Source organism: Leopardus geoffroyi, chromosome B2 (genome assembly GCF_018350155.1).
Source record: "Leopardus geoffroyi isolate Oge1 chromosome B2, O.geoffroyi_Oge1_pat1.0, whole genome shotgun sequence".
NCBI lineage: Eukaryota > Metazoa > Chordata > Mammalia > Carnivora > Felidae > Leopardus > Leopardus geoffroyi.
In genome coordinates, this window is record NC_059332.1 from 132,507,131 (window position 1) to 132,533,936 (window position 26,806).

General features: G+C 38.6%; 1 protein-coding gene and 1 pseudogene across 4 annotated transcripts in view; both read left to right on the plus strand.

The window, feature by feature from the left end:
- Window positions 1-26,806, plus strand: part of ADGB (androglobin) — a 164,736-nt gene that overhangs the window by 131,999 nt on the left and 5,931 nt on the right. For 3 of the 4 annotated variants that reach the window (XM_045499942.1, XM_045499944.1, XM_045499945.1), the window contains 7 exons: window positions 7,651-7,820; window positions 14,619-14,795; window positions 15,529-15,631; window positions 16,077-16,136; window positions 18,399-18,608; window positions 24,610-24,700; window positions 25,418-25,604. In XM_045499942.1, coding sequence (XP_045355898.1) covers window positions 7,651-7,820; window positions 14,619-14,795; window positions 15,529-15,631; window positions 16,077-16,136; window positions 18,399-18,608; window positions 24,610-24,700; window positions 25,418-25,604 — 998 coding nt within the window. The remainder of the gene's footprint in view (window positions 1-7,650; window positions 7,821-14,618; window positions 14,796-15,528; window positions 15,632-16,076; window positions 16,137-18,398; window positions 18,609-24,609; window positions 24,701-25,417; window positions 25,605-26,806) is intronic. The other variant, XM_045499943.1, reaches the window with a different exon arrangement.
- On the plus strand, window positions 9,385-12,136 carry LOC123609370 (annotated as a pseudogene).

The following is a 26,806-nucleotide window of genomic DNA, read 5'->3' on the forward strand; positions in this document are numbered from 1 at the left end:
TGGTAAACGTTTCTTGAACAAATGTATAAAAGTGCCATGCCAGGAACAGCGGGAGTGTTGTCTCGAAAACATTCTGGGCTGTTTAGGGGTTAGCAAGAGAGTGTTGTGATCTTTTATCAGGGTCTAGCATGGACACATGTAGACAGAGTGGTGGCACCAGAGCCACGTTGTTGCCACCTCTTTGCTATTCACGTGTGTTGTGTGTATCACCCAGGGCAGGTGCTCTGGAGCTCAAAATTTGTTTCTTGAACCAGCTTACTGCTTACTAGTGATGAACATACAATCCCCAGAGACAGGTATTACAATCTAGAATTCTCGTCTACCAGAAAAGGACACAATTAGGATATGAATAAGCGGCATGTGGAAGCTGAAAATTTCTCTAAATTGGTCATTCTCTCCACGTTCTCTCTAGTCTAAATCAAAGTCTTATAGTTTATACTGTGCTTAAAAAAATCTAGATATTTTTCCTATATAAATCAATGGAAATCTACTTGAAATAATGGATGGTGCAAATTACTGGGTGATTTTGTGTCTCCCCCCCCGCCCCGTAAAGAAGTTGGTAATATGTGCTTCATACTAATTGGATTAAATATTTTATGTTAAAGATCTATGTACAAATAAAATATTCATAATTATAAGATAAGTCAAAGTAACAGTTTGTGTGTGAGAAACTGCCTAGTTTGTGTGTGCACATGTGTCTGATGTGTGTTCAGCAAAGACATTCTTTCTTTTTTTGTTTTTCAAGGAAAATTTACAGACTACTCTATTTTACATAACATTTCTGGGTATGAGGAATTTTCATAGGTCAGAGAGTGAGAGTCAAATCTAGTTTTGTTGTTGTTGTTGTTTTGTCTTATTTTGTTGTTTTCCTGTGTGGGCTTTTTAATGGGTTGTTTGTAGCTCTTGATACTTCTGATTTTTATATTATAATATTCTGTTGTGCCTATCTCTATAAACTCAAAATAGTCATACTACTGTTGTTTATAGAAATTATCAATGGAAACTCATATCCACATGACGGGGAATAAATGATCCCATTACAAATCATGAAAAGGAAACAACAGAAACAGTCCTTCTAAATTCAATTGGAGATCTTGTTCACAGGGGAAACCTGTTTCAAAATAATGTTCCAACAAGATAGAAGAATGCACAGTGATAAAGGAGGAGATATTTGTGAAAACATTTAAGCTGTTCAGGAAAGGTAGCATCACATTGAACAATGCTTTCAGAACAGTGAATGAGGCTTTCTTTCCAACTCTCCAAGGTGAAGTTCTAACATCTAAAAAAGGCACAAAATACCTGCAAATACCCTTACATCTAGTCAAATTCAGGTTTTTAAATCTCTGTCTATGTTCTTCAATAATTGAAATTTGTTCCCAGTACGTGCAAGTTGTGTGAATTGTGTAAACTTATGTAAACTGGGGATCCTTAGGAAAAGAAGAAATGACACTCTGAAATGTGAACAGGGGAGGGGGTGTCAAATAGTTTGTACCATGCAGTCCCGAAGTATGCCAGGCAGGGAAGTGAGAGAGAGAGAGATAGAGGGAGAGGGAGAGAGAGCATGAGGGTGTGCGTGGGTGGGGGAGGGGCAGAGAGAGAGAGAGGAAGACCAGGGATCCCAAGCCTGCTGAGCTTTGTCAGGGCAGAGCCTGATGGGGGCTCAATCCCAGGAACCATGATAACATGACCTGAGAGGAAGTCAGAGGCTTAGCCGACTGAGCCCCCCAGACGCCCCAGAAGTGAACCTTGCTTTGAAGTGGAAGTGGTGAGAAGGAGAATGTGTCTCAGAAGATACCCAAGAATCCCATTTTGGACACACCTGGCCTGTAGGACCACTCACCAAGTGTAAGGTGTGGCTGGAGAGAGGCTAATTCCAGTCAGAGGAGCATGAGACACAAAACACAAGGAAAACTCAATGCTCATCTCACCATGCGAGGCTGTTCCCCTTCCTTCTCTGGTCAGGAATGGTGAGGAAGAAAAATTCAGAAATGCTTTCCTGTGCTTAGCCTACAGAAACCCGTTGGTGTTAATATGAGGACTTCATATACTGTTGAACATGGGGGACCCTCAACTGCCACTCCTCTTCAAAAATATATGAGTGGGTCAGAGAACAAAAGGGGTACACGCAGAAAAAAATGAGTATATACCAATATATTGAAGTGGCAATTTCCTATTTATATTTTTTTAGTACCTACAGACAAAATTTAATTTAAAATTAAAAATGTATAAATCAGAAGTTTTCAATGAGCACTTACTATTTCGATTAAAAAAATGAAAATCATGTAATTGTACTTTGTAAGCAAAAAGGAAACACTGGAGAGATCTAGAAGTTTGGTTACTATGATTATGATTTTTCTAGTGCTATTATGAACCTCTTGTACTGTGTACTTTCCATATATCTTTATTCTCAATTCTCACAAAAAATCTGAGAGGTAGTTATTACCATCCTGATTTTACATGTGAGAAAATGAAGCTTAAATGCTGTGAATAATTTGCCTAAACTAACACAGCTGGATGAACCAGAGTAAAGATTTTCACCTGAGTCTGACTTATTCCAAAGCCCAGAACCTTTTTACTATAATGTTTTATCCCTTTAGAAACTTTCTAACTAGTAGTGTTGACATAGTCCTAACGGTGGTAGCTACTAACATTTATGTCAGAGGCTTTCTGGAGGCTTTATGTATATGGACCCAATTAATCCTCACAATAAACCTACGAGGTAGATGCTGTAACTATTATCCCTTTACAGAGGAAAACAATGAAACACAGGCTGCTTAAGGAACTTTTCCATGGTCACACAGCTAGTCACTGGCACTGCTTGGATTTTGTTTATTGATTTACCTTTATTTTTTAATATTTTTTAAAGCCTATTTATTTTGAGAAGAGAAAGAGAGTGGGGGGAGCAGAGAGAGAAGGAGAGAGAGAATCCCAAGCAGGCTCTGTGCTGTCAGTGCAGAACCCAATGTGGGGCTCGAACTCATGAATCGTGAGACCATGACTTGAGCCAAAACCAAGAGTCAGATGCTTAACCAACTGAGCCACTCAGGGCCCTGGCAAAGCTAGGATTTTAAATGGAAATTAATTTTCTAGCAAGAGCTTTTGAATGGAAAAGATAATAATATGTGATGGTACCAATTTGAGATCTTTATTGTATTCTCTATTAATGTCTTTATTTAGGGAATTGTCTATATTTTGCTGAACATACAAGTTTGTGTAGAGTCTTATCATGTTTTTCCTGAAGATCTTTTAGGTTTCTCAACTTCAGGTTGTCCACCATAGATGGAGTTCCAGTAAACAAATCAATGTGGCAAATTATTGTATTTAATACATTAGGTATGTTAATGGATAAATGTTAAAATTCTAGAGGAAACGAAAAAGTTAATATCTAAAATAAACACAGTAGTAGAATTCATGAAATAGTATAATGTATAGAGTTGGGTAATGATACAAAATTAATAATATAAATTAAGTTTTCTTTAAGTTAACATTTACTAGATTTATCATGGTGAACATTTTGCAGTATGTACAAATATAAAACAGCACATTGTATACCTGAAACTAATGTAATGTTGCATGTCAATTATACCTCAATAACAAAAATAAAAACAAAAAAAATAAGGAAAAGAAACTGAAGTTAATATTAAATGGAGAAATATAACACAGCAGCTAAAATACCTTAGGCTGTCTGAAACTGAGTTATTTATCACCTGAGAAATTAGAATAATAACTCCTATCTTTCAAGGTTGTTGTAAGATTCAAGATAATATATGTAAAGTTTCTAGAACCTAGTAGACCTCAACAAAATGGTATTCTCATTATTATGTATCTAATTAGAAAAAAAGCCTCCAGGCATAATTGCATCTTCTTTTTTTTGACATCACATTTGATGATTTTATGTGTGAATGAGCAGCTACTAAAATTAAATTACAAGTTGCATCGTATCATACATTTGTTGCTGAAAGTAGCTAGCAAATAAATTCGGAATTGAATGATGTTTAAAATGAAATAGGAAAATTTTCCATTTGAAAGAATATGTTGGCCAATCTTTATGAAAGTTAAGCAGCTTTTGAATTCAGACTAATCAGTATCATGTTTATAAATGTGGATTTTTAGGAAGCCAGTTTGTTTAAATGAAAACATAGATATGTCAGATTCTATGTGTCAATTATATTTACAACTCAAGACCTACAAACTTCAACTTTAAGGGTATGATGCATTTTAGAAAAATTGCTACTAACATCTTCAATAATTAATTTAGCTTACTTTTCAATTATCAATACTTCAGATCAAGAAGAAGTTGAGGAAGCAATTTTTTTCATAAGTATATTGGTGTCCTAACTTTAAATTTTGTGTACATCCTGAATTTAATGGAAATATCACCACATTTATTCATTTAAATTTAACATTTAATTTCTGTGAGAAATAAAAATCTTCCCCCAAAGACTCACATCTTTATAACCCATAATAAAAAAGTAAGTTCTGAAATATAACTATGTTCAACCTAGAATATTTCTGTTATAAATTTTTAGGAAGCTTACCCTCTGGTTAACATGAGACAACAGTGCCACCTTTAGTATATTTCAATACCTAAGTTTTGGTAAAAATTGCTTCCAGAGACAGGTGGCTTTCTCTTAAAGAAATAGAAATTGGAAGATCTGGACCAGGTAATACTTTGGGATATCATCTGCCTTCATGTATAATTAGTTGTGTTGTTATTTTAAAGTTCTTGCCAATATGTTACATTTTTATGTTACTGGCCTGCACCTTTCAGGTTCTAACTCTATTTGCAAAGACACATATGAATTTGGCTTATCATTCTCAAAGGTCTTTGGTTTCAAGCCCAATCCACCTTTGTTAACAGGACTGTAACACTATTTTCTTAACTCTAAATAATAGTATATTGTTCTTTCTTAGGCACAATGTATGCATGGTGTTTCCAATTCAAGGTCTTTGAAGAAACCAAACATGATTAGATTCTGTCTGTCTGTCTATCTATCTATCTATCTGTCTGTCTATCATCTATTATCTAAAGATTTTCTTGTTTACATTTACCAAGTATGGTTGTACTTGGTAAATGTATACCTTATCCTGAACAAGTATTCTAGCTTAGAAATTATGTTAATGTTAGAATCCCAGCCAGTTTTTAGTTCCTGGATACATAAATCAAAGCACTGAACTTTAATCATAAAAAATACATTTCCGTAATATTTATGTCTTAGTATCCACTGAAGATTTCTATTTGCTGCATCCTGGATAAATGTAAGATAATGTAGGAGGAAAATTAAAGCCATAATGCTAAAGGTCTTTTCAAGTTCATTTCATCAACAGATAATGCTGCTTCCTCCCTGCAAGGAGTATATTAGTTTATTCTGATTGTCATTTATTCTAGAGCTCTTCTAATTACAGGAATATACAATATGATGTCACATTTTTCATGGTGTTTGAATCAGGAGGACATTTATTCTTGCACCTTACTGATACACATACTCTCAACACATAGTTTCCGTATAAAGTTTTATATATTAAACTTAAACAATGTGATAATGAATATATACAATGAGCTTAGAATCATACTAGGTGAAATTCGGGATCAAAAGGAAATATATAGGGGCACTTGAGTGGCTCAGTCAGTTGAGTGTCGGATTTCGGCTCAGGTCATGATCTCGTGGTCCTGAGATCAAGCCCCACATTGGGCTCCCTGCTGTAAGGACAGAGCCCACTTCAGATCCTCTCTCTCTCTCTCTCTGCCCCTCCCCAACTAGGGATCACTCACTCTCTATCTCAAAAATAAACATTAAAAATAATGAAGTATATAATGATATTCTGGCCTTTGGAGAACTTGTAATTAATTGGAAAAAATGTTACTATACTATATGACATTGAAGAATAGAGAAATTATTTTACTCTATATTTTAAAATGTAAAGGAAGAGTGCACCTGTTGTTTGCCTGATACTGTATTATGTGTTTACATATATAAACTTGAACATTAGAATATGTTACTTTGAAAGGAATCAAATACACCTAAATATATGATTCAAACACTAAGACCTATGAGTAGTAAGAAAAATGGAGCCCCAGAAATACTTAATGGGGCAGTTTGAGATTCAATTGCAGCTAACATTTGTTAATATCTTAAAAACCCAGTGTGTATGATACCAGATACTATCTTATTTTATTTTATTTTATTTATTTTTTTTTTTTTTAAATTTTTTTTTTTTTTCAACGTTTATTTATTTTTGGGACAGAGAGAGACAGAGCATGAACGGGGGAGGGGCAGAGAGAGAGGGAGACACAGAATCGGAAACAGGCTCCAGGCTCTGAGCCATCAGCCCAGAGCCTGACGCGGGGCTCGAACTCACGGACAGCGAGATCGTGACCTGGCTGAAGTCGGATGCTTAACCGACTGCGCCACCCAGGCGCCCCGACTATCTTATTTTAAATGCCCTATATTGATTACATTTTTAACGCGCGCGCGCAAGTGGGGGAGGGGCAGAGAGTGAGACACAGAATCTGAAGCAGGCTCCAGGCTCCAGCTGCCAGCACAGAGCTCAAGACAGGGCTTGAACTCACAAGCTATGAGATCATGACCTGAGCCCAAGTTGGACCCTTAACCAACTGAGCCACCCAGGCGCCCACCTACACTGATTAGTTTTAAGCCCTGTGGGCATGGAATTAATATCTCCATTATATAGAGGAGGAAACAAAATCAAAGAATGTAATAAACCTGCCAAATTTAACCTATCCAGTGGCTGATCCACAATTTACCTCCGTGCCCTTTGATGATATGACTGAAGAATTTTTCCCTAGTGTAACATTTCTCAGCAGCTAGGATTGTTGGCAGAAAGACCAGTCGCCCGCTTGTGAACTTGGGTTACTTATAGTCAGTTTGCAATCATACAGGATGATCTGCCCACATTTGCAAGTAGCTAACAACCAGCACTAAGCAATCGATAAGAGCTGGGTTCTGACAATTATATTTTACTTTGCTAACGGGATCACTTACCACTTACAAGACTCCAGTTTTGAAAGGGGCTGACATGTCTTTGGAACTCATATTTGAATTCCAACCACTTGGGGGAACGTAAGAAAATTCATTGCCTCTCTGAATCTGCCCTGTTGGGGTGGTTTGAGAATTAAAAAAGAAAGAAACATGGTAGGGATTCAACAAATGTTATTTCTCCCTCTGCCACTTGGATATTTAGTTGTTAGAAAGAATTAATAGCACATAAGGCAAAAAACCCTTCACACCCTGCTTGGAGAAAGCAGAGGGAAGAGAATAACACATATTATAGCAGAGATAAATGAATTCAATATTATAATGGAGATCCTAGCCAAGGAAATTAGGCAACAAAATGAACTGAACGCATCCAGATTGGAAACAAATTAGATGGTGATAATTTTTGCATAACCTTACAATTAAATCAAAACCTACTGATTTACACACTTCAAATGGTGAGTGTGTGGCATGTGAATTACCTCTTGATTTTGTAAAGGAGAATCACACAGATCTTTATAAAATATTTGTTTTAAAAAAGAAAAGAAATCCAAGCCTCTTAAATTAACATCTCTTCCCTGACTTGCTCCCCTTTTCCTATATGACATGATTTTATTGTTATGCCTCACTAGTTTTCTTTTTTATGTCTCTCTAGTTCATGGAGAGAAACATGAGGAATTAATTACCTTAGGAAGCCCAGATTCCCATACTATTAGTGAGGGGCAAAAATCTTCAGGAACTTCCAAAACAAGAAAAGGCAAAGAGAGGTCTTCTGAGAAAGAAAAGTTAACCAAAGAAAAACAAGCACCTCGCTTTGAGCCTCAGGTGGGTGTGATACTTTTTTTTTTTTTTTAACGTTTTCTTTATGTTTGAGACAGGGAGAGACAGAGCATGAACGGGGGAGGGTCAGAGAGAGAGGGAGACACAGAATCGGAAGCAGGCTCCAGGCTCTGAGCAGTCAGCACAGAGCCCGACGCGGGGCTCGAACTCACGAACAGTGAGATTGTGACCTGAGCCGAAGTCAGACGCTCAACCGACTGAGCCACCCAGGCGTCCCCCCCCCTTTTTTTTTTTAATTGGAGTCACTTAATAAATGTAGATTCATTGGGTCCCTACTTGACTATCTCTCCTGAGGTCAAAACTGAAAAATTCCATCTCCTTGATTCTAGCAACTGACTAGATAAATTAAGGAAATTCCTTGGATACCTTCTGCAAGCTGCTTGCCCTAGTTTAGTATCAAAAATCATTAATCAAACTTTTAAGACATGTGTGTCTGTAAGACACTGCTTTGGGGCATTGGGCTTCTAATATTAATATTACACAGTCCCTACCTTCAAAGAACTTGCAGTCTAATGGAGGAGACCGAAGGTAAACAGAGGTTTTAATGGTAGATATTGTACTTATTCTGGCCTCTTTCTCCAAGAGCAGCGAAATCCTGACCTGAGTCAATGAGCAAAGACTTCTAAGGTGAAATCTAACACAATCTGCCTTTTTTTTTCTTTAGCATTAAAGTTTGAGAGATGGGGCTAGAGGGGTAAGTAAGGGTCAGAAGGGGGAGGGCCTTTAATTTTGATTAGGAGGCTGGGACTCTGTCTACAGCCCAGAGGTCACGATTCCAAACTCCTTCAGGGCCAGTTAGGTAATTACAATGATTAGGGGTAAGGAAGAGGATGTGGGGCAAAGTTGAGAAATACAAGCACAGGCTTAAATATACTCAAATTCAGGTTATTTAAAAGCACTGAACTCAAAATACCTATGAGGACAAAATCTTCCCGACATTGGTGATCACTGCGTAAGTTAAACCAGGGTAGACGTAGGACGGGGGGAGGCGGGGGGTAAAAAAAATGTATTGACATGATCAGATTTACATTTCAGATACCCTGGTGGCTTGTAAAGGTATACTTTTAAAGGGGGAAAGACTAGAGATGGAGAAAATCATTCAACAAAGTACTGCAGTAGTCTAGGCAAGAGAGGGCAAGGTATAGCAGATACAGGTAAGAAAGAAGCAGAGGACCAAAAAGAACTGTCAAGGAAACAGTGTCTGTAGTTCTTAATCCCAAGATGGGGGTCAGGAACAAGAAGGAACAAAGGTTATCTCTCAAGTTTGCAAATGAATCAACTGAAGAGGAAGGATGTTGAGACCACCAGTAAAGGACAATAAAGGAAAATTAACAAACTAGAAGAGATAACGGTCAGCTGTCCTACACTCCAGTAGTGGAAAATCCTGTCCACTTGCGTTGCCAAGATTTAATTTCTTAATTGGAGTCTACTCTTGGAAACACTGTGAAGTAAAGAAGCTTAACCTGACCTCTGCGGGGGTTGGAATGGAAATGACCACGTAGCCCCCGGGCTGGTGCTCTTACTCTCATGGGGACTCAGCTGCCGCACAATGGCCCCTGTCAATGCCAGTGCTGGAAACAGGCAAGCCACCACTGCTGCTGGAGAGGTTGCAACCTACAAACCATGACGCAAGAAGTCCCCTGGGAAGCCGAGAAGCAAGCAGCTGCATTTCTTGTACTCGCGGGACAAGTCACATCGGTCTACAAAGAGGGTTTTCATACAAGCAAAATAAGATGTAAACGGGCCCAAAGTGAAGCAGATTGTTGTGGTAAGCCCTGTGACTCTTTAAGCACCCCCAATCTACATATTGGAATTTGGGAACTTAGCACTTTTTCTCCCAAGGGACTTACAGAAGGGAGCATCTGTATGTCCTATTTTTATTTTTTATTTAAAAAAAAATTTTTTTTTCCAACGTTTATTTATTTTTGGGACAGAGAGAGACAGAGCATGAACGGGGGAGGGGCAGAGAGAGAGGGAGACACAGAATCGGAAACAGGCTCCAGGCTCTGAGCCATCAGCCCAGAGCCTGACGCGGGGCTCGAACTCACGGACCGTGAGATCGTGACCTGGCTGAAGTCGGACGCTTAACCGGCTGCGCCACCTAGGCGCCCCAAATGTCCTATTTTTAAAAGTACTTTGAAGTTTGTTTCAGAAGCTGTTTTGGACAATCAGAATGAAATGATTTCACATTTAGCTCGAGGTAAGCTGAGTTCTAGGATATTTTAAAAAGTATCAGTTGGCGGCTGGTTAAAAATCTCTGAGAAGATACAGTGCTCAATCGGCAGAAAATAGTTTTCCAGAAAAGAAGAGTCATGATGAGTAAAGCCTTTTATTACACAAATAGTATAACCACAAAATTGAAGTCATTCCAATTTTTGTCAAATCATGTTAATTCATACTTCACATGCTGAGGGGAAAATGCCTCAAAAAAACCGAACATAAACATGTCTAGGATGAATCAGAAATTGAAGACAAAACATTGGAGAAGAAAAGTCTAGTTTTCTCCAGGTCCTGACATCCTGACTGACAAGAAACTGTGCTCAGAATCTTCTTTATACTCCATGGACAAGTCTTCAAGCCCCACTGGGACAGCTGACATTCGTCCAGTTTCTACTAAACAAAGTACTGCTAACTTGCTTTCTTATCCCACTGAAGGCATAGAAGCTTGACAGCTGGTTATATGGAGGGCTTACCCCCAAATCAAAGTATCATTCAGTCAGAAGAGTCAGAAGAACAAAAACAGGTGATTAAAGCTGAGTGGGCTATGGCAAAGGCACAAAAGCAGAAGAGAAGAAGAATTCATCTACTCAGCAAGAGAAGATTGCAAGGGTGAGTGTTAATGACAGAACCCGGGTTTAGTTCAAACATTAAGAACAACTGACCCACAACTCTGCATTAAGAGAGTTGAAGAACGGACTTTTCATCTACTAGAATTTCCCGAGGGAGGACGAATGGCTTCCATGGAAAGAATTAGTCCATATTTATTACAATGGGGACGAGAATGGTGCCCTTCAGGCCTTAATTGGCTACCTGAATCCAGTGAAAGGAAGAGGTGTCCAAATTCTCACCACTGATGGTAGAGGGGCACTTTTAGATACTTCAAAAACTCGTCGAACTTACTTAGAAGCTCTATGACTGCATTTGAGGTGTAAACACTGGTGCTGTGTGAGTTTTCTTGTGGGGGTTAATTCACAGGACCCCGGATGAATGTGAGGAACTTCATCAAAAATTCGTATCACTTATGCTTTCACAAAATGTCACAGTTAAAGCAGTCAAAATGAGTCGGAGCCATGCATTTTATGAGTCAGCTGTGGGAAAATACGTTGAAGATTTAGAATGGAAAATGCACTAACGATTGGAAGAGGCAGAAATCCTGCGCGTCCTGAGGTGGCTGCAGTTAAGGGCCGTGATAAACAGGGGATCTGCCAAAGGCTTTTGTGTGCAGAAACGACGCTCATTTTCCTGGAGTCAGCTCTCACGATTTGGGCAGCTGTCGTTATAAAGTGTGGCAGGCCATTTCAGCCACATCTGCTGCTCCAGGCCACTTTGCCGAGTGTGCATTTGGGAAACGATCTTCTTCAAGGTGGCTTGTTTCTGAGTAACTCATAGGTATGAGCACTGCTTGAGCATAAACGTCGCCTAAACGTCTTTGGCCAGATGTTCCCTTAGCACGCATAGTAGTGTCCCTAGGCATTGGAAATTATAAGACAAATGTGAGAAACACCACAACATACACAAGCTAGAAAACCAAACTGTTTAATATCATAAACAGTGCTACAGATACCGAAGTCCATATAGTACTTGATGATTTATTACTTCCTGCAACCTATTTTATTTTTTTGAAAGAGAGAGTCAGAGGGAGAGAGAATTTTTTTTTTTTTTAAGGTTAATTATTTTGAGAGAGTGAGGAACAGAAGGGGCAGAAAGGAAGGGAAAGGGAGAATGCCAAGCAGATTCCGCACTGTCAGTGCAGAAACCAACACGGGAGTCGATCTCACAACCATGAGACCATCACTTGAACCGAAATCAAGACTCAGTCATTCAGCCAACTGAGCCACCCAGGTGCCCTGGGACACTTACTTTAGATATAGCCCTATATTGTGTGAAAAGATACCTCTAGATGACAGTTAAAATGAAAAGCTGAATCAGTGCAGTTGGAAGGGTTGAGGTGCATAAAAAGAACTGAAGAAGAAATTAAAAAGTTTGCAAAAATATGAAGTCAAGAAAAAGCAATTCTGCAGAAAATTGATGATTGTATAAAACTAAAAACTGACATGGACGGTGGCCTTCATTCTGTTTGAAATTGTAATGAATATATGCATATATTCTGGAAACTGAAAAGCTTCTTCAGAAGATCTACCATTTAAGAAGGAATTGTGGGATCTGGTCTGAGTTAACTTTGAGATACTCATGAATTCTGGGGAATCCTGGGAAAGAAAGATGGTGCTTGGCTTAGCTTGCACAGCAAAAAGTGCATGCTTGGTTAGAGAATTCATATGGGAATTACGTTTTAAGACATTAATAACTAAGCTTTAGAAATCTTAATATTGTGCTAGTCGGTTTTAGTAGACACTGCAGTTATAATGTTTCCTGTTTGGAAATGTATTAGTATATGTGCCAAACCAGAAACTGGAAACTTTTATATTATACTTGGTGTTTTCACCTTAGTCACCATGATCGTGTCGAATTTATTTGATCATTGATTTTATTTCATGTGGAAAAGCTAATTTCTTAAATTTACCTTACTTACTTTTTCACTAGCTACATTTTCCAATCCAAATGTGCCTTTTATTGCAATATCTAAATGGATAGGGAAAAGGGGAAGTTTCTCTATAAAGGGATTATTATATTTGAAATATAAGAGGACCAGGTACAGTTTTCTATTTAAGATTAGCTTATTTGGGAGCACCTGGGTGGCTCAGTCGGTTGAGTGTCTGACTGGCTCACGTCATGATCTCACCGTTCCTGAGTTCAAGCCCCACATTAGCTGGCTGCTGTCAGCCTATCAGCCAATCAGCACAGAGCTCGCTTCAGATCCTTTGTCCCCATCTCTGTGCCCCTCTGCTCCTTGCACTCTCCCAAAAATAAATAAATATTTTTAAAAATTTAATGAAATTAGCTTATTTTAACGTTGTTTGTTTAAAAAACAGAGGTGAAGTGGTTTTAGTTCACCACTTTTTTCCCTTGAAGCTTCAAGACAATGCTGTGTGTTAACTTTTCTAAACGTGGCTTCAATTTATAATTCGGTGTTTCAGTTATTTGAACTCACTGAGAAAATATTCGTGTCATCAACAAAATAAGCTATTGAAGTTTTAAACAAATGAGCTTAACTCAATCCATAAACTTATTTATAAGACATGTGCCCCCCACCCCTTAATATTTCATAATACTCCCTTTCCTGATCCCAGAGAAGTTTCTGATAAACTCATTTATCAAGTAATATAAAAGACGGTAAAATCCTTTGTACTGTGGTGTAAAAGAAAGAAATAAAAGAATTTCCAATTGTGAGATTTAGGTTATCATCCAAATATTAGGGGAATGTTGTAGAAAGCAAGATCTTTTTGGTAAGATTGAAAGCAAACTGCCCACAAAAACTTTATTCAGTGACCCTACTGATCCCTGTTTCCCCCGTGTATCATTTAACCTGGGTAACTGACATTGTCTCAGTCATACGTAAAGTGTTAGTAACCATGTTGGATTCAAGCCTCTCACCCTGCCAGACTGTCACCAATGAGGCTCACTTGTCTAGACATTTCAAGCCCTATGTCGATCTGCTCTCAGCCTATGGTTCATGAAAATGATCCTATGAAATATCAAAATGTTAACTTTCATAATGATTTCATAAATATCAAAAAGTTAACTTTCCGTATATCCACACCTGGAAATGGTCTACCATCCCTGCCCTCATGTTTTGGAAAGAGATACTAGGTAACCCTCAATGTAATTTAGTTTTTGTTTTGTTTTGTTTTGTTTACAGCTTTTATGTAAACTTTGCATGCAGTGAAATGCAATCATTTTAAATGTACAATTCAATGAATTTTGACAAGTGTATTCACCCTGTAATCCACATCCGCATCTCTATCAAGGAATAAAGTACAGGCCATTTCCATAATTTGGGAATCCCTCAAACCTCTTTGCAATGGATTCTGTCATCTTCATACCTTACCGCAGGGAGCAGTTTTGATTGTTCCGTTATTTTCATACACATGAATCATGCAAAATGTATTCTCTTTTGCTGAGCTCCTTTATCTCAGTATGATGTCTATCTGTGAGATTTCTCTACATTGTGGTATACTTCTGTAGTTTATTACTTCTTTTAAAAAAATGTAATGTTTATTTATTTTTGAGAGAGAGACAGAGTGCAAGTGGGGGAAGGGCAGAGAGAAGGAGACACAGAATCTGAAAGAGGCTCCAGGCTCTGGCTGGAGCACAGAGCCCGATGCGGGACTCGAACTCACAAACCGTGAGATCATGACTGGAGCCAAAGTCGGATGCTTAACCAACTGAGCCATCCAGACGCCCCAATTACTTTTCAATATTAAATAGTATTCAATCATATGGATAGAGGATCATTTATTCACCAATTGGTAGACATTTATATTGTTTCCTTTTTTGGCTCTTAAGAGTAAGGTGTAATGAATGTTCTCCAAGTATTTTTGTGAACATGTGTTTTCATTTCTCTTGGTAAATACTTAGTAGTGAAATTATGGATCATAAGGTAAAATTCAAACCCTTTGAATGGAGCAAAACACCTGACCCAAAGGTTTGTATGTTATTTATCAGATGTCCACTTTTCACCCTCAACAAGAAGACCCAAATAAACCCTACTGGATTTTGAGGTTGGTCACCGAGCACAACGAAGCAGACAGTTTCGAAGTGAAAAGAGATACTGAACGAGCAGATGAAATCCGAGCCATGAAGCAAGCCTGGGAGATGACTGAGCCTGGAAGGGCTATCAAGGTCACTTGAGTTTGAAAAGTTGTTCTTTACCTTTCCACTCCCAGGCGTTGGTCTGAAGGGAGAGCCACGATGGTGAAACCACACAGTCTTTCCTTTAGGAGTGATATCCGGGATTTTGTTAGACACTGACTAACTAAATGTTAAGACCACATCTGAACAAATTGTGAAATGTTGCGCAGATGACTGGTACCAGATGAGGCACAAAAGCAAAGCGCATGATGGTGCCACTTATTGGCCCAAACCATGGGTTCCCTCATCCTTCCACACAGTGTGGGCCGTATCCATGTCTGTCTTTCACACTCCAAGTAAGAAAGCATAAAAATGTTTAATATGTCCTTTCATGTACTTTGAACATCCTTGACTAGATAAACAGCATCGCTTCCCCTTGTGGAATATACATACTTCATGGTTTCCCCTCACTGTATTTTATGTAAGAACCATTGCTATAGTGAGCCATTATTACTTGTATGTGTTTCATGTCCCAACTCAGGGTTATTAAGCCAGATAAAAAAAGGTTCAGGAACAGCTAGATCTAAGACTGCATGACTAGTGTATTTGCTTTAGGACTGCTGCTTCCCTAGTTCGCAAAAATAACCGTCAAAATTATGGATGGCTCAGAATTGGAGTGTATTTGATAATAATGCACTAGTTCAAACTGCTGAAGTGGTACATGTTTCATGTACTGTTAAGATGTTGTCGCCTATACTGTTTGTTGATAGTGTTTGTTCTTTAGGCTTCCCAGGCTCGCCTGCACTACCTCAGCCGCTTCATTAGGAAAATTCCGGATGCTGAGAGTGTGCCTATGTCTGAAAGCCAAACTAAAGCACCAGAGGACGGTCAGTGAACTCTGCCCTCCGCGACCTCAGAGCACAAGACTGCTCCTTGCACCTCTTAAAAGATAGTCAGGACATCATCCTGGGTAAAAAGAAAGCATTGGAGAAGCTGTTTGCCTACAGGATTGTGAAAAGTTACGTACAATCCTGTAGGAAAACAGGTCCTGGAACATTTTCTCTTTGCCTAGCAGATATTTACTTTTCCCCCCAAGTAGATATGGTTTTCTCCATTTCAGAAAAGATGAAACCAGGGGCATCTGGGTGACTCATTGGTCAAGCGTCCCATTCTTGATTTCCACTTGGGCCATGATGCCAGGGTAGTGGGATAGAGCCCTGCGTCAGGCTTTGTGCTGAGCGTGGAGACTTCTTGGGATTCTCTCTCTTCCTCTCCCTCTGCCCCTCCCCAGCTCACATGCACTCCCTCCCCCCCCCCAAACAAACAAACAAGAGATGAAACCAGAAATAAGAATGCAACATAGTTCAAAGGTAGCAGTGTGTAAACTTGAAGGTAGGCCTGCTGCTGTTACTCTGGCTCCTTTCTAGTAATAATAACTATAAATAATAGCAATAACATAAAACAGACTGCCTTTATTGAGTGATTGCCATGGGCCTGAAACTGAAAATATTAATTATTCCAGTTAAGACATCAATCCACTGATCTGTAATGTTATTTTCAACTTACCAATAAGAACACAGGCCCGGAGTAATTTGCTCTGTAATTTGTTAAATTCATAAGATACCCAGAGACACAGCCAGCTTGCAAACAGCTCCCCATGACCCCGAGTGCCCTCTAACAAAAACCTGGCTGGCCCATTACAACCTCACTGGGACACCCAGGGAGGCTGACCGCATTCACATCCCAAATCATGCTTTTCCATGGTCACATCTACAGGAGTATAATTCAATAATTGTTATAAAGATAATAACGCCTCTTAACTTTTCATATAAGGAGTATGAATAACAAATATCATCCTGATTTTGTTTTCTTGGGATGCGCATTCCTCACATCACTTTTTGTTTATCTCATTTTAACTTACAGCAACCATGAGGTTGACCCTGCTATTCCCATTTTATAGACAAAGAGACCAATGCTCAGAGTCCCCGAACTGCTCCTAAGTCAAACATCTAAAACGTGACGGAGTTGGGATTTGAAATATTTCTGCTAAAGTAGTCCCTTTCCTAAGGGTTAAAGTCTCATGTCCTATTAACAATACAAAGGTGGATAGGTTTTATTATGATTTTATTACTTTAAATTGTATTGTTTAATTAGATTTTATTATTTTTTAAACGTTGTATTAAATTATATGTAAAAAAAATGTTGCACTGGATGCTTGTTAAAAATGGCAAGGGAGATCATTCAAGACTTGTAATAGGAGTCAAGACTGTTGTAGTAGGAGAGAGAGGTTGAATCCAACTTTGAATACAACAGGGACAAATGGGGATTCATAGCAAATAGGCAGGGAGTGGGTGGGAAGTTACTCAGAAAAACTTGGTTAGGTATGGTTAGGAGGGTGGAAAAAGAGAGGAACTGGAATGGATATCAAAGCAGGGGTGGGGTGGGGGGGGATGCGATTCTTGATAAATTAGTCTAACAGGATTCTTTGCTAAAACTAGGATTCGAGCCAAGGACAAGGCCTGGTAGAGAACAAGGTTCCGAGGAGCCTGAACTTGTCCTACAACATACCTGCAGTTAAGGCATAAATATTTATTGTATAGCTTGATGCATTTTTACGTACAGATACACTCAGGAACGACCATTCAGATCAAGATCTAAAACACATAAATACATCCCCAGAGTCTTTCTCCTTCCCTTCCCTCAGCCATTTCCTCCCTCAAGGTAACTCCTTGTCTGACCTCTGTAACCATGTATTGCTTTTGTCTGTTCTTGAACTTCTTATATTTGGACTCAGACAGTATACACTTTAAACTCCTCACTGTTAAGCTGTTCCACTGCTTCTTGTGTCAGGCTTAGTAAGTTGTGTTTTATAAGAGATTTGTCTACTTCATCTAAGTTAAACTTCCTGGAATAAATTTTATTTTAATCTCTTTTTACTTGATCAGTTTTGCTCTAGGGGTGTACCAATTTTATTATTTTTAAATGTACTTATTTCAACATTTCTCCCAGGTTTTGAGCATTAACCTATCATCACCTTTTATTCAAAATGGAATATAATGTCAATTAAATTATCTGCAATTCATAAATAGGAGGGAAATATCTGTATGCTGTGGAATTGGGGTAGGTTTTACATGGTTTTTCCTAGGCGTAATAAAGATCTAGAAAAGTGAGAGTAGAATTATGGCATGAAGGAAAAACTTTCCTACTTCACAAGCAATAGCTGATCTCTGCTCTATTTTAAGATAACTTTAGACAAGTACCTATACACAGGGCTCCCCTCTCCAGAGATGAGAATCCCGTTCACATACATTTCTCACACAAGGCAGGTTGTATTTCCTCCAGGGCCCAGCGTAGTAGTGGCCCCAGTGGTTCAGAGATCCCATTTCCATTTGTAATGTCTCACCTCCAAAAAGCCTCTATTCTTATGTAATCTTTTCATATCCTGAGGCAGCTTCCAGACACACGGGTTGCCTGGGCCATCCACAATGTTTTCTGAGGGACCAATGATTGCTGTTTGCTAGTGCTCCTTAGAGGTGACAAATATTTCAAGTCTGCTCCAAATCTGGGCTCCCACTAGCCCGGTTACTTTTTGGATATGATTTCATAGAATGCAAGCTTTTTTTTTTTTTCAGTAATGCACATGTCATGTTGTAGTTGAAACATCTTCAAGTGCCATAAAAGAGCCAGACGCAAAGGGTTCCATGAGTTCAGAGAGCAAAGATATCCCGCCGTTGGGGAGTATGCTGTGGAAGAAGTGGCAGATGACCAGGGGCTTGAAGGACTGGTCAAAACTGGTGAGCAGCGAAATTGGAGGAACGTCTCCAGCAGGGAAGGAGGAACAGACTGTGCGGAAGGAAAATATCAGTAAGCATTATTCTCATTTGTGAGACAAAGACATACTTGGAAATAAAAATTCTGGAAGAGGCACAAACACACTGTGATGTCTAGGGTGATAAATGGAAAAATATGTATTTTGGATTTATAGGTCTTCATTTTGCTTGTCAGAGCTGATAATCTGCTCAAGGACCTCATTACTAACCAGTTAGCTTAGGGATAGAAGTGGGCCAACAAAAGTAGCAGGTGTATTTTTGTATATTTTTCTGTGTCTACAAATACTAAAAATAAAATTGCAGTGACCACATATGCCATTGTCACTGAACACAGACGCTTTTTGTTAATCTGTGATATGCTACATGGTAGATTTTCTTTTTACCTTTTATAACAAGTTTTAAATATTTGGATTCTAAAATTCTGGAGGGGAGGAAGTTTCAGTGGTGTACGAGCCACACTAATTTGGTTCATTTCTGTATAATGGAGATTCGTATTTATTCACTAAAATGAGTGCAAATCTAGGGCACCTGGGTGGCTCAGCCATTCAAATGTCTGACTCTTGATTTCGGTTAGGTCATGATCTCAGTTTTCCTGAGTTCCAGCCCTGCCTTGGGCTCTGTGCTGACAGTGAGGAGCCTGCTTAGGATTCTCTCTCCCGCTCTCTCTGCCCCTTTCTTGTTGGCGTGCTCGCTCTCTCAAAATAAATCAATAAACTTTAAAGAAAATAAAAAATAAAATGAATGTAAATCGTCGGTTGAAGGCTTTAAGGAGAAAGGTCTTTCCATGCTGGCCTCCATGAGGAAGGATTTCCCCTAAGCAACTCCTGGACTTTCTGTTGGTAAAGGACTTAGTGTCCCATATAGTTGAAACAATGAATTGGGCTGCTCATAGGGGGTCCTGAATCCCCTGCTAGTCCTTGAGTTGGAAGCACTACCTATGACTGAGGGGGCTGCAAGGGTCAGCTGGCTCTAAAGTTCTGTGACCCTGGATGGTTGGCCTTTCACATCAAGCTACATCCTGCAACCATACCTGTATCAGGAGTACAATCTTACTCTTTATGTCCCTACTTATTCAGAACCCAGGCGGGAGAGAAAGATATTTTGGAAGGATGCATCCTCAGAAACACCAAAAATGGTTCTCTTCTCCAAATGGCTAAACCACTCTGAGGAGCTTAAAATTAAAAACTGTTTAAGGTTAAAACACGTCCTTGAAGGATTTCCACAGGAAAGAAGAAAATTCCAAAGTTCAAAGGGTGTTTTACTATAGTTACAAAAGATTTGATTTTTGAGCCAATATTTTGAAAGCAAGCACTCATTTAATAAATAATAACATACATGACATAACACTAAAGCTTATTAGAATAATACTTCTCATGACATCACACTAAAGCTCATTAGAATAATACTTCTCATGCTATATGAACATTTAATTTGTAGAGTGGTTTTGCATATATTATCTCACTAGAGCCTCCATGAGCTAAACAAACCATATACTGGTATCTCTGTCTCAAAATTGATGTGATTGATAAATGCCTCACCCTAGGGCAGGAAGCCAAAACAGTTTGTAGTGAATCAAACCCTGGTTCTTGGAATTCCGCACGTTGTGATCTCTAACAGAAGGCAAATTTTTCCCCACACTCGATTAGAAACCTGTGGAATGAAAATACAATTAAATGCTGAGGTCAACTATTTATTTATGTGCTAATAAGGTAACTTTTTAAGTTGAAAAAATTGAATGTAATCATGATTCTTCACACCAGCCTCGGGTACTGTGTCCCACAGGCGTGGTGGAGATTTCATTTATTTTTTAAAGTTGATTTATTTTGAGAGAGAGAGAGAGAGAGTGCATGCACAAGGAAGAGCAGGGAAGAGGCAGAGAGAGAATTCCAAGCAGGCTCTGCACTGCTGACACAGAGCCCGATGCAGGGCGGGAACCTACTAACTGCAAGATCATGACCTGAGCTGAAATCAAGAGTCAGAGGCTGAACCAACTGAGCCACCCAGGCGCCCTGCTTTCACTTTCACTCTGAGCCCCAGACCAGTGCTATGAAGGGCTGCGTCAGTGTCGGCTCTCCTGCTTCTCAGGTCTTCATACTTTTGGCCGGCAGAGTTTCATACCTTTGTACTAAAGTTCACATCCCCATGAAAGAGTGTACTTTGGGGCAGAAAGGAAGGGGCAGGAAACACGGAGGAAAGGTAAATGTGAGCAGGAGTGGACGACTGAGGGCAAAGCAGCCTGTCCTCAAGCAAAATTCCCCCAAAACATTCTTAAATGTGTTTTATTATAATTCTTATTGAATATAAATAATATAACATATGTATAATACAATAATATGAAAATATATTATATATAAAATATAAATTTAATCACACTGCCAAGTAAACTTGAGCCCCTCTCCCTCTGAGAAGAGGGGTGCTTTTGTGTCTCCTGCACATCTTATAGCACCGGAACACTGCCATGTACTCCAGGTACTGGGGTAGTAGAAGGAATCCTGTTTGAGAACCATGGGTCTGGCTGTCCAGCTGTTCTCTGGAACTCTGTATGTTGTTGCCACCTCTGCTGTTGGTGCCTCCGTCATATTGGCCCTCACTCCTGGGGAAGCATCACCCGTAAGAGATCACAGATCCTATGAGAGCTTTGGGTGATCTGGCCTCTACACACCTGGAGATACTTGTGATTTCCAGAAAACTACTTTATTCTTGCCACTTTATATTTTCATACAATAGGTAACTTAGATGATTTCTTTCATAGTACCAGAGAACATGGAAATGATGTCATTATGGATTTTACTCCTACGCATTCTTCCTCAATACCAAAGCCATCATCAAGGTCAAAAGTATAAACATTGCTTTCAAATTCCCTTTAATCTCTGGGAGCCTCTAGAAAATTCCTCTTCCAGAGGTTGCAGGTGATCTCTGTCTTTATTCCCACATCTTTTGCCAGGCCATCACAATCACTAGGTCTTAAGCAGAGATTCTCAGACTACCTATGATGAAATCAGTCTTCTCCCCTAGTCTGTTGGAAGCTGAAACTTTTGAAAAATGTAATAAAATGACCCAGTGATGACCAATTACTATAAAGATATTTCTAAATACATATTCTCACTTTCAGAACTTATCCCATAGAGACTCAGTTTGCAAAGGATGGTACCTACACACACACACACACACACACACACTTTGGGCTGTACTATTCTAGAGGTACAAGACTGTCATAGTACTCTTATACGCTTTTCTGACACAACAGAGTTTTGTAGAAGAACATGAAAGTTAATCCTTTCTGTTCCTTTCCCACACCCTCTTCTGCTTAAATGTATGTTACTTGACAGGATGTAAGAAAACATAAACATCTAATTAATCAGAAAGTATTTTCTTTCCAGTCAAAGTCAGCAGAGTTGGTGTCTTATAGAAATCACTCATGTTTGAACTGCCAAAAATATACCCAGCATAAGTAGGTATGTTCATAAGAAAAGCAAATGAACTTTAGATACCATAGCAATCACAATGAAAAAAGAAAAACTATTGGCCACTGATTTCTTTTCTTTTTTTTAAATGTTTATTCATTCTTTGAGAGAGAGACAGAGACAGAGAGACAGAGCATGAGCGGGGAAGGGGCAGAGAGACAGGGACACAGAATCGAAAGCAGGCTCCAGGCTCCGAGCTGTTAGCACAGAGACCAATCCAGGACTTGAACTCAGGAACCACAAGCTCATGATCTGAGCTGAAGTCAGACACTTAACTGACTGAGCTACCCAGGCGCCCCTGGCTACTGGTTTCTAAAAAACATATTGTAAAATGTTAATTCCTCAGGATTGTTTTATTTAATGTTATAAAATAAAAAACTTGATTGAATTTAAGTTTTAATAATGGAGTGGAGTTGAAATATTCTGTTTTCTCACATGGACCATGTCTTTATGTTTTTGAAAAAATGAAAAATTAATTTGGATATTATTTTTAAAATGTTTTTAAAGGTTTACATTAGATTATATTTCTGAATGAGTGATAATTTTTAACAAGTTGTTATACATTAAGCACTTTAACAATATTTCTGAAGGCTATTGCAACCACATGTAAAAAGCAAGATTAGTGGGCATGAGACCTCTTGCATGGATTTGACATATCCTCTCCCAAAAAGCAATAATAAACTGAAAACAATTAATTAAAATACATTTTAGGGGCGCCTGGGTGGCTCAGTCGGTTAAGCATCTGACTTCAGCCTAGGTCATGATCTCACTGGTCCCAAGTTTGAGCCCCGTGTTGGGCTCTGTGCTGACAGCTCAGAGCCTGGAGCCTGCTTCAGATTCTGTGTCTCCCTCTCCCTCTCTGCTCCTCCCCCACTCACACTCTGTCTCTCTCTCTCTCTCAAAAACAAATAAACCTTAAAAAAATTAAAAAAAAAATTAAACTCTGAAAGCATACAACTAAATAAAAAAATACAAGATACAAGATTAATATATAAAAACTATTTTTATGTCTACATATTATCAATGAGCAATCAAAAAAGTAAATTAAGACAATTTCATTCACAGTAATGTAAGTAACAAATGAATGGAAATAAATTTAACAAAAGTGCAAGACTTCTCTACTGAAAACTACAAAACATCACTAATGGAAATTTTTAAAAATCTAAAGAGGGAAGCTGTCCATGCTTTGGACTAGAAGACTCACTATAGTAAGATACCAATTCTCCCCAAATTGATCTATAAATCCAGTATAATCTCTATCAAAATTCTAGTAGACATTTTATAGAATTTAACATCCTGATCTCAAAACTTATTTGGAAATGCAAAAGACCCAGAATGATCAAAATAACTTTGATAAAGAACCAAGGAGGAGGATTTTTACTTCATGATTTCAGAATTTCTTTGAAGCTAACAATAACCAAAACACTACAATTTGACGGTTTCTTTAAAAAGTTAGATGTCATTTTACCATTCCTAGTTACATTGAATATCCAGGAAAGGCAGATCTGTAGAGACAGAGTCCATGGATGTCTGCCCAAGGCTTGAGGTGAGAATGGAGAGGGGATGTAAAAAGCCCAGGAGATCTGCGTGGAGAGCGGAAATGTTTTGAGACTGGGTTTTGGCGCTGGTTGCGCAACTCCGTAAGCTTACTAAAACATATTGAATTACACTTTTAAAATGGGGGAATTTGATGGCATGAAAATTATACTCCAGACATTTTTAAACAGGAGATTAAATGTCCTGGGAAGGCTGAATGGTTACTATTTTAGACTCTAAAGTCTCTTGTTTAAGTACGTTCTAGTGGGTACCTATGGGTCCCTGGGGTAGAGATCTCCTGCTAACTTGATTTGCATTCGGTGTATGTTACCCACTCTGCTGGATCTACAAGTTTCTTGAATTAGAGTACTATGTCTTAAGTATTTTTACATTCCACCCCCATAATGCTTATGAGACCTTTCACGCCTAGACTAAGCGTTTTCAATATTGGGTCACTGTTTATAATGAAGTACAGTAGGACTTTTCCTTTTTGTCTCTACCTTCACTTAACTACAGTCATGATAACGTTCTGTTACTCTGCTTATAGAGTATATGCACTTTGCCCATCTCCTTCATTTTGCTGTAAGTACAGTAACACCAGCTAGAGGACAAATACGAAATGTCATTAAATTTTAATAAAATCATATTGAGTCACATTAAAATAAAGTCACATTAAAATAATATTAAATTAGGTAAGTCCAATCAGTGTTTTTTTTTTTAATGTTTATATATTTTTGAGAGAGAGAGAGAGAGAGAGAGCAAGTGGCCGAGGGGCAGAGAGAGAGGGAGATAAGAATCTGAAGCAGGCTCCAGTCTCTGAGCTGTCAGCACAGAGCCTGACCCGGGGCTCGAACTCCTGAACCGTGAGATCCTGACCTGAGCCTAAGTTGGATGCTTACCTGACTAAGCCACCCAGGTGCCCACGATGGTGGTTGTTTTTCTTTGACAGAAGATATTATTTTTAACTAAAATGAGATGTAACTGTCTGTTAGTGTCTATTCTTTTTTGAAAATCTAGGACTTATTTTTTCAACAGGGCCTCATTCGCGATCCCCAACAATTTTGGAAATGTCTCCACAACTTATTCGAAAAGCACTAGAATGTGTAGACATAACACAATATGTACGGTAAGTTTTAATAGACACGATTAATGCAAACATCTCTGTTCACAGAATTTTTATAACCAGTTACTAAACTAGTGAAAATTTGAAATTAAATGCTTAATATATTTTCAGTATATTCAAATTTCTAGATGTACGTAGTTTTACATCTTCCATTTAGCAAATCTTTTATTAAGTCAATCATAAAAGCATTTAAGTATTTTCTTTAACATTTTAGTCTGCAAGCTGATTAAGGGGAGTTGAGCTACAAAAAATTCCCACTAGGTCTGCTGGCATTATTTAAGTAGGTTTAATTAATTTAATTTAATTTAATTTAATTTTTTAGTAGGTTCAATTTTATTAAGAAGAAGACAATAGGATTAATAGAGAGATAGTTACTCAAGCATACTTATAAGTTTGAAAATATTTCAACATTATTTAGTTGCATAAATTAAAAAGAAAACCTCCAAAATAATCTCATAGTTTCCAACACCAATCCCACGAACACCTTATCAGATGGAACATCGAATTTTACTGGTATTTCTCTAGAATTGTTTCCTAAAATATTAGTGAACCAGTAAATGGAGCATAGCCAATCAAAAAATAACAGTGTATTCTTTCTATTGCTAATATTCTATTGGATTCAGTCTACCACGCTGTCAAGACGAATTTAAATTATTTGAGTTCTAAAGTTCGTCGCAGTGTTCCAAAATGATTTATGCATCTCCTGTGATGTCTTTGTAGAAAAACAAGAGACGCTGATCCTGTGCTACAAACAGAGGATCTGAACCAGCAGCAGGCAATGCAAAAGGCAGAAGAGGTTCACCAGTTCCGACAGTATAGGACCAGAGTACTCAGCATTCGAGACATCGAGCAAGAGGAACAGCTTAAAATAAAGGATAAAATCCTGGAGATGTATGGGGAAATGCGGGTGAGTCTCAACATACACCCATGGGTCAGAGTTGATACATTCTCTTATAATGTTGACAAGATACCATAGAGTCATGTAGGACCTGGGTAGAAAGACATTTTGAAAGTATTTAGTTGTCAGCTCCTCAGAAAAGGTGGAGAATTGGTGAAACACATTTAATTTCACTTACTTCCTGAAACCCCTCCAAAATGCAGTATTGGGAATCTATCCACAAAATAAGAAGGAGAAAGGAGACAATGACCAAATACTTGTGAAGTTGACAGAGAGCTGGATGAAGAACGTATCAATAGACTTGAGGCACCCAAATTGTAAGGTGGCAGTAGAAAAGCTCTTAAACAATCAATCCAATTCGCTCCATAGAATCCCTAAAAGGCTCAGCAATTGGTGGCATCAGCCACATGAAGAAATGGAGGTGAGGTGGGAGGAAGACAAGACTTTTGGTTTTGCTTGGCTTGAAGCTATTTAAGAAGTAGTTCATTTTCAGATCACCAACTCAATGTTTTGTAGCCAGGTGACTGTCCCTCCACCCTAGCAGAAGACTAAAGTTGCTTTATTTAGACAAGGTCCAAAATGAAACAAGGGAGGGTGGATTAGCGTAGTGAAGAAGACCAAGTTTAATTAAAAACGGAAGTATCATACAAGTAATGGGAAAATTCGATAAATATATATTGCTGACTTCCACTATAGTGGATAAAGACTTTTTTTTCCTCCCTCTTTCCTACCACACACACACACACACACACACACACACACTCCCAAAGATACTGATGGCTACAAGACTTTCTAAACGTTTCAGCCACAGTGACATTAGGTTCTCTATGTTGTTTCCAGCACTAGCTGATCTGAGGAATATGCTTCTTTGACACCTTCTCTTGTTTGTCCAATAGGCATCTTAAACCAAACCTCTCCAAATCCATTATTCTATCATTCTTGTCATTTTTGCCCTCTCTTTCATGTCAGCCCGAACATTTCCTCCATCGATATTCCCCACCCAGGAAGGGCAATTGTAGTCTTCCCATTGCTCAGAGTACAGACTTTGAGACATCCTTGACTTCTCTTACCTCCCTCATCTAACCCGTAATCGACATTTGCCAACATTATCTTGAAAACATATCTCTAATTCAATCACCTTTCATTCTCTCTACCCCTACCACCATAGTCCAAATGGTCTGTGTTTTCTATTCAGAGTGTCCTATTCAGTG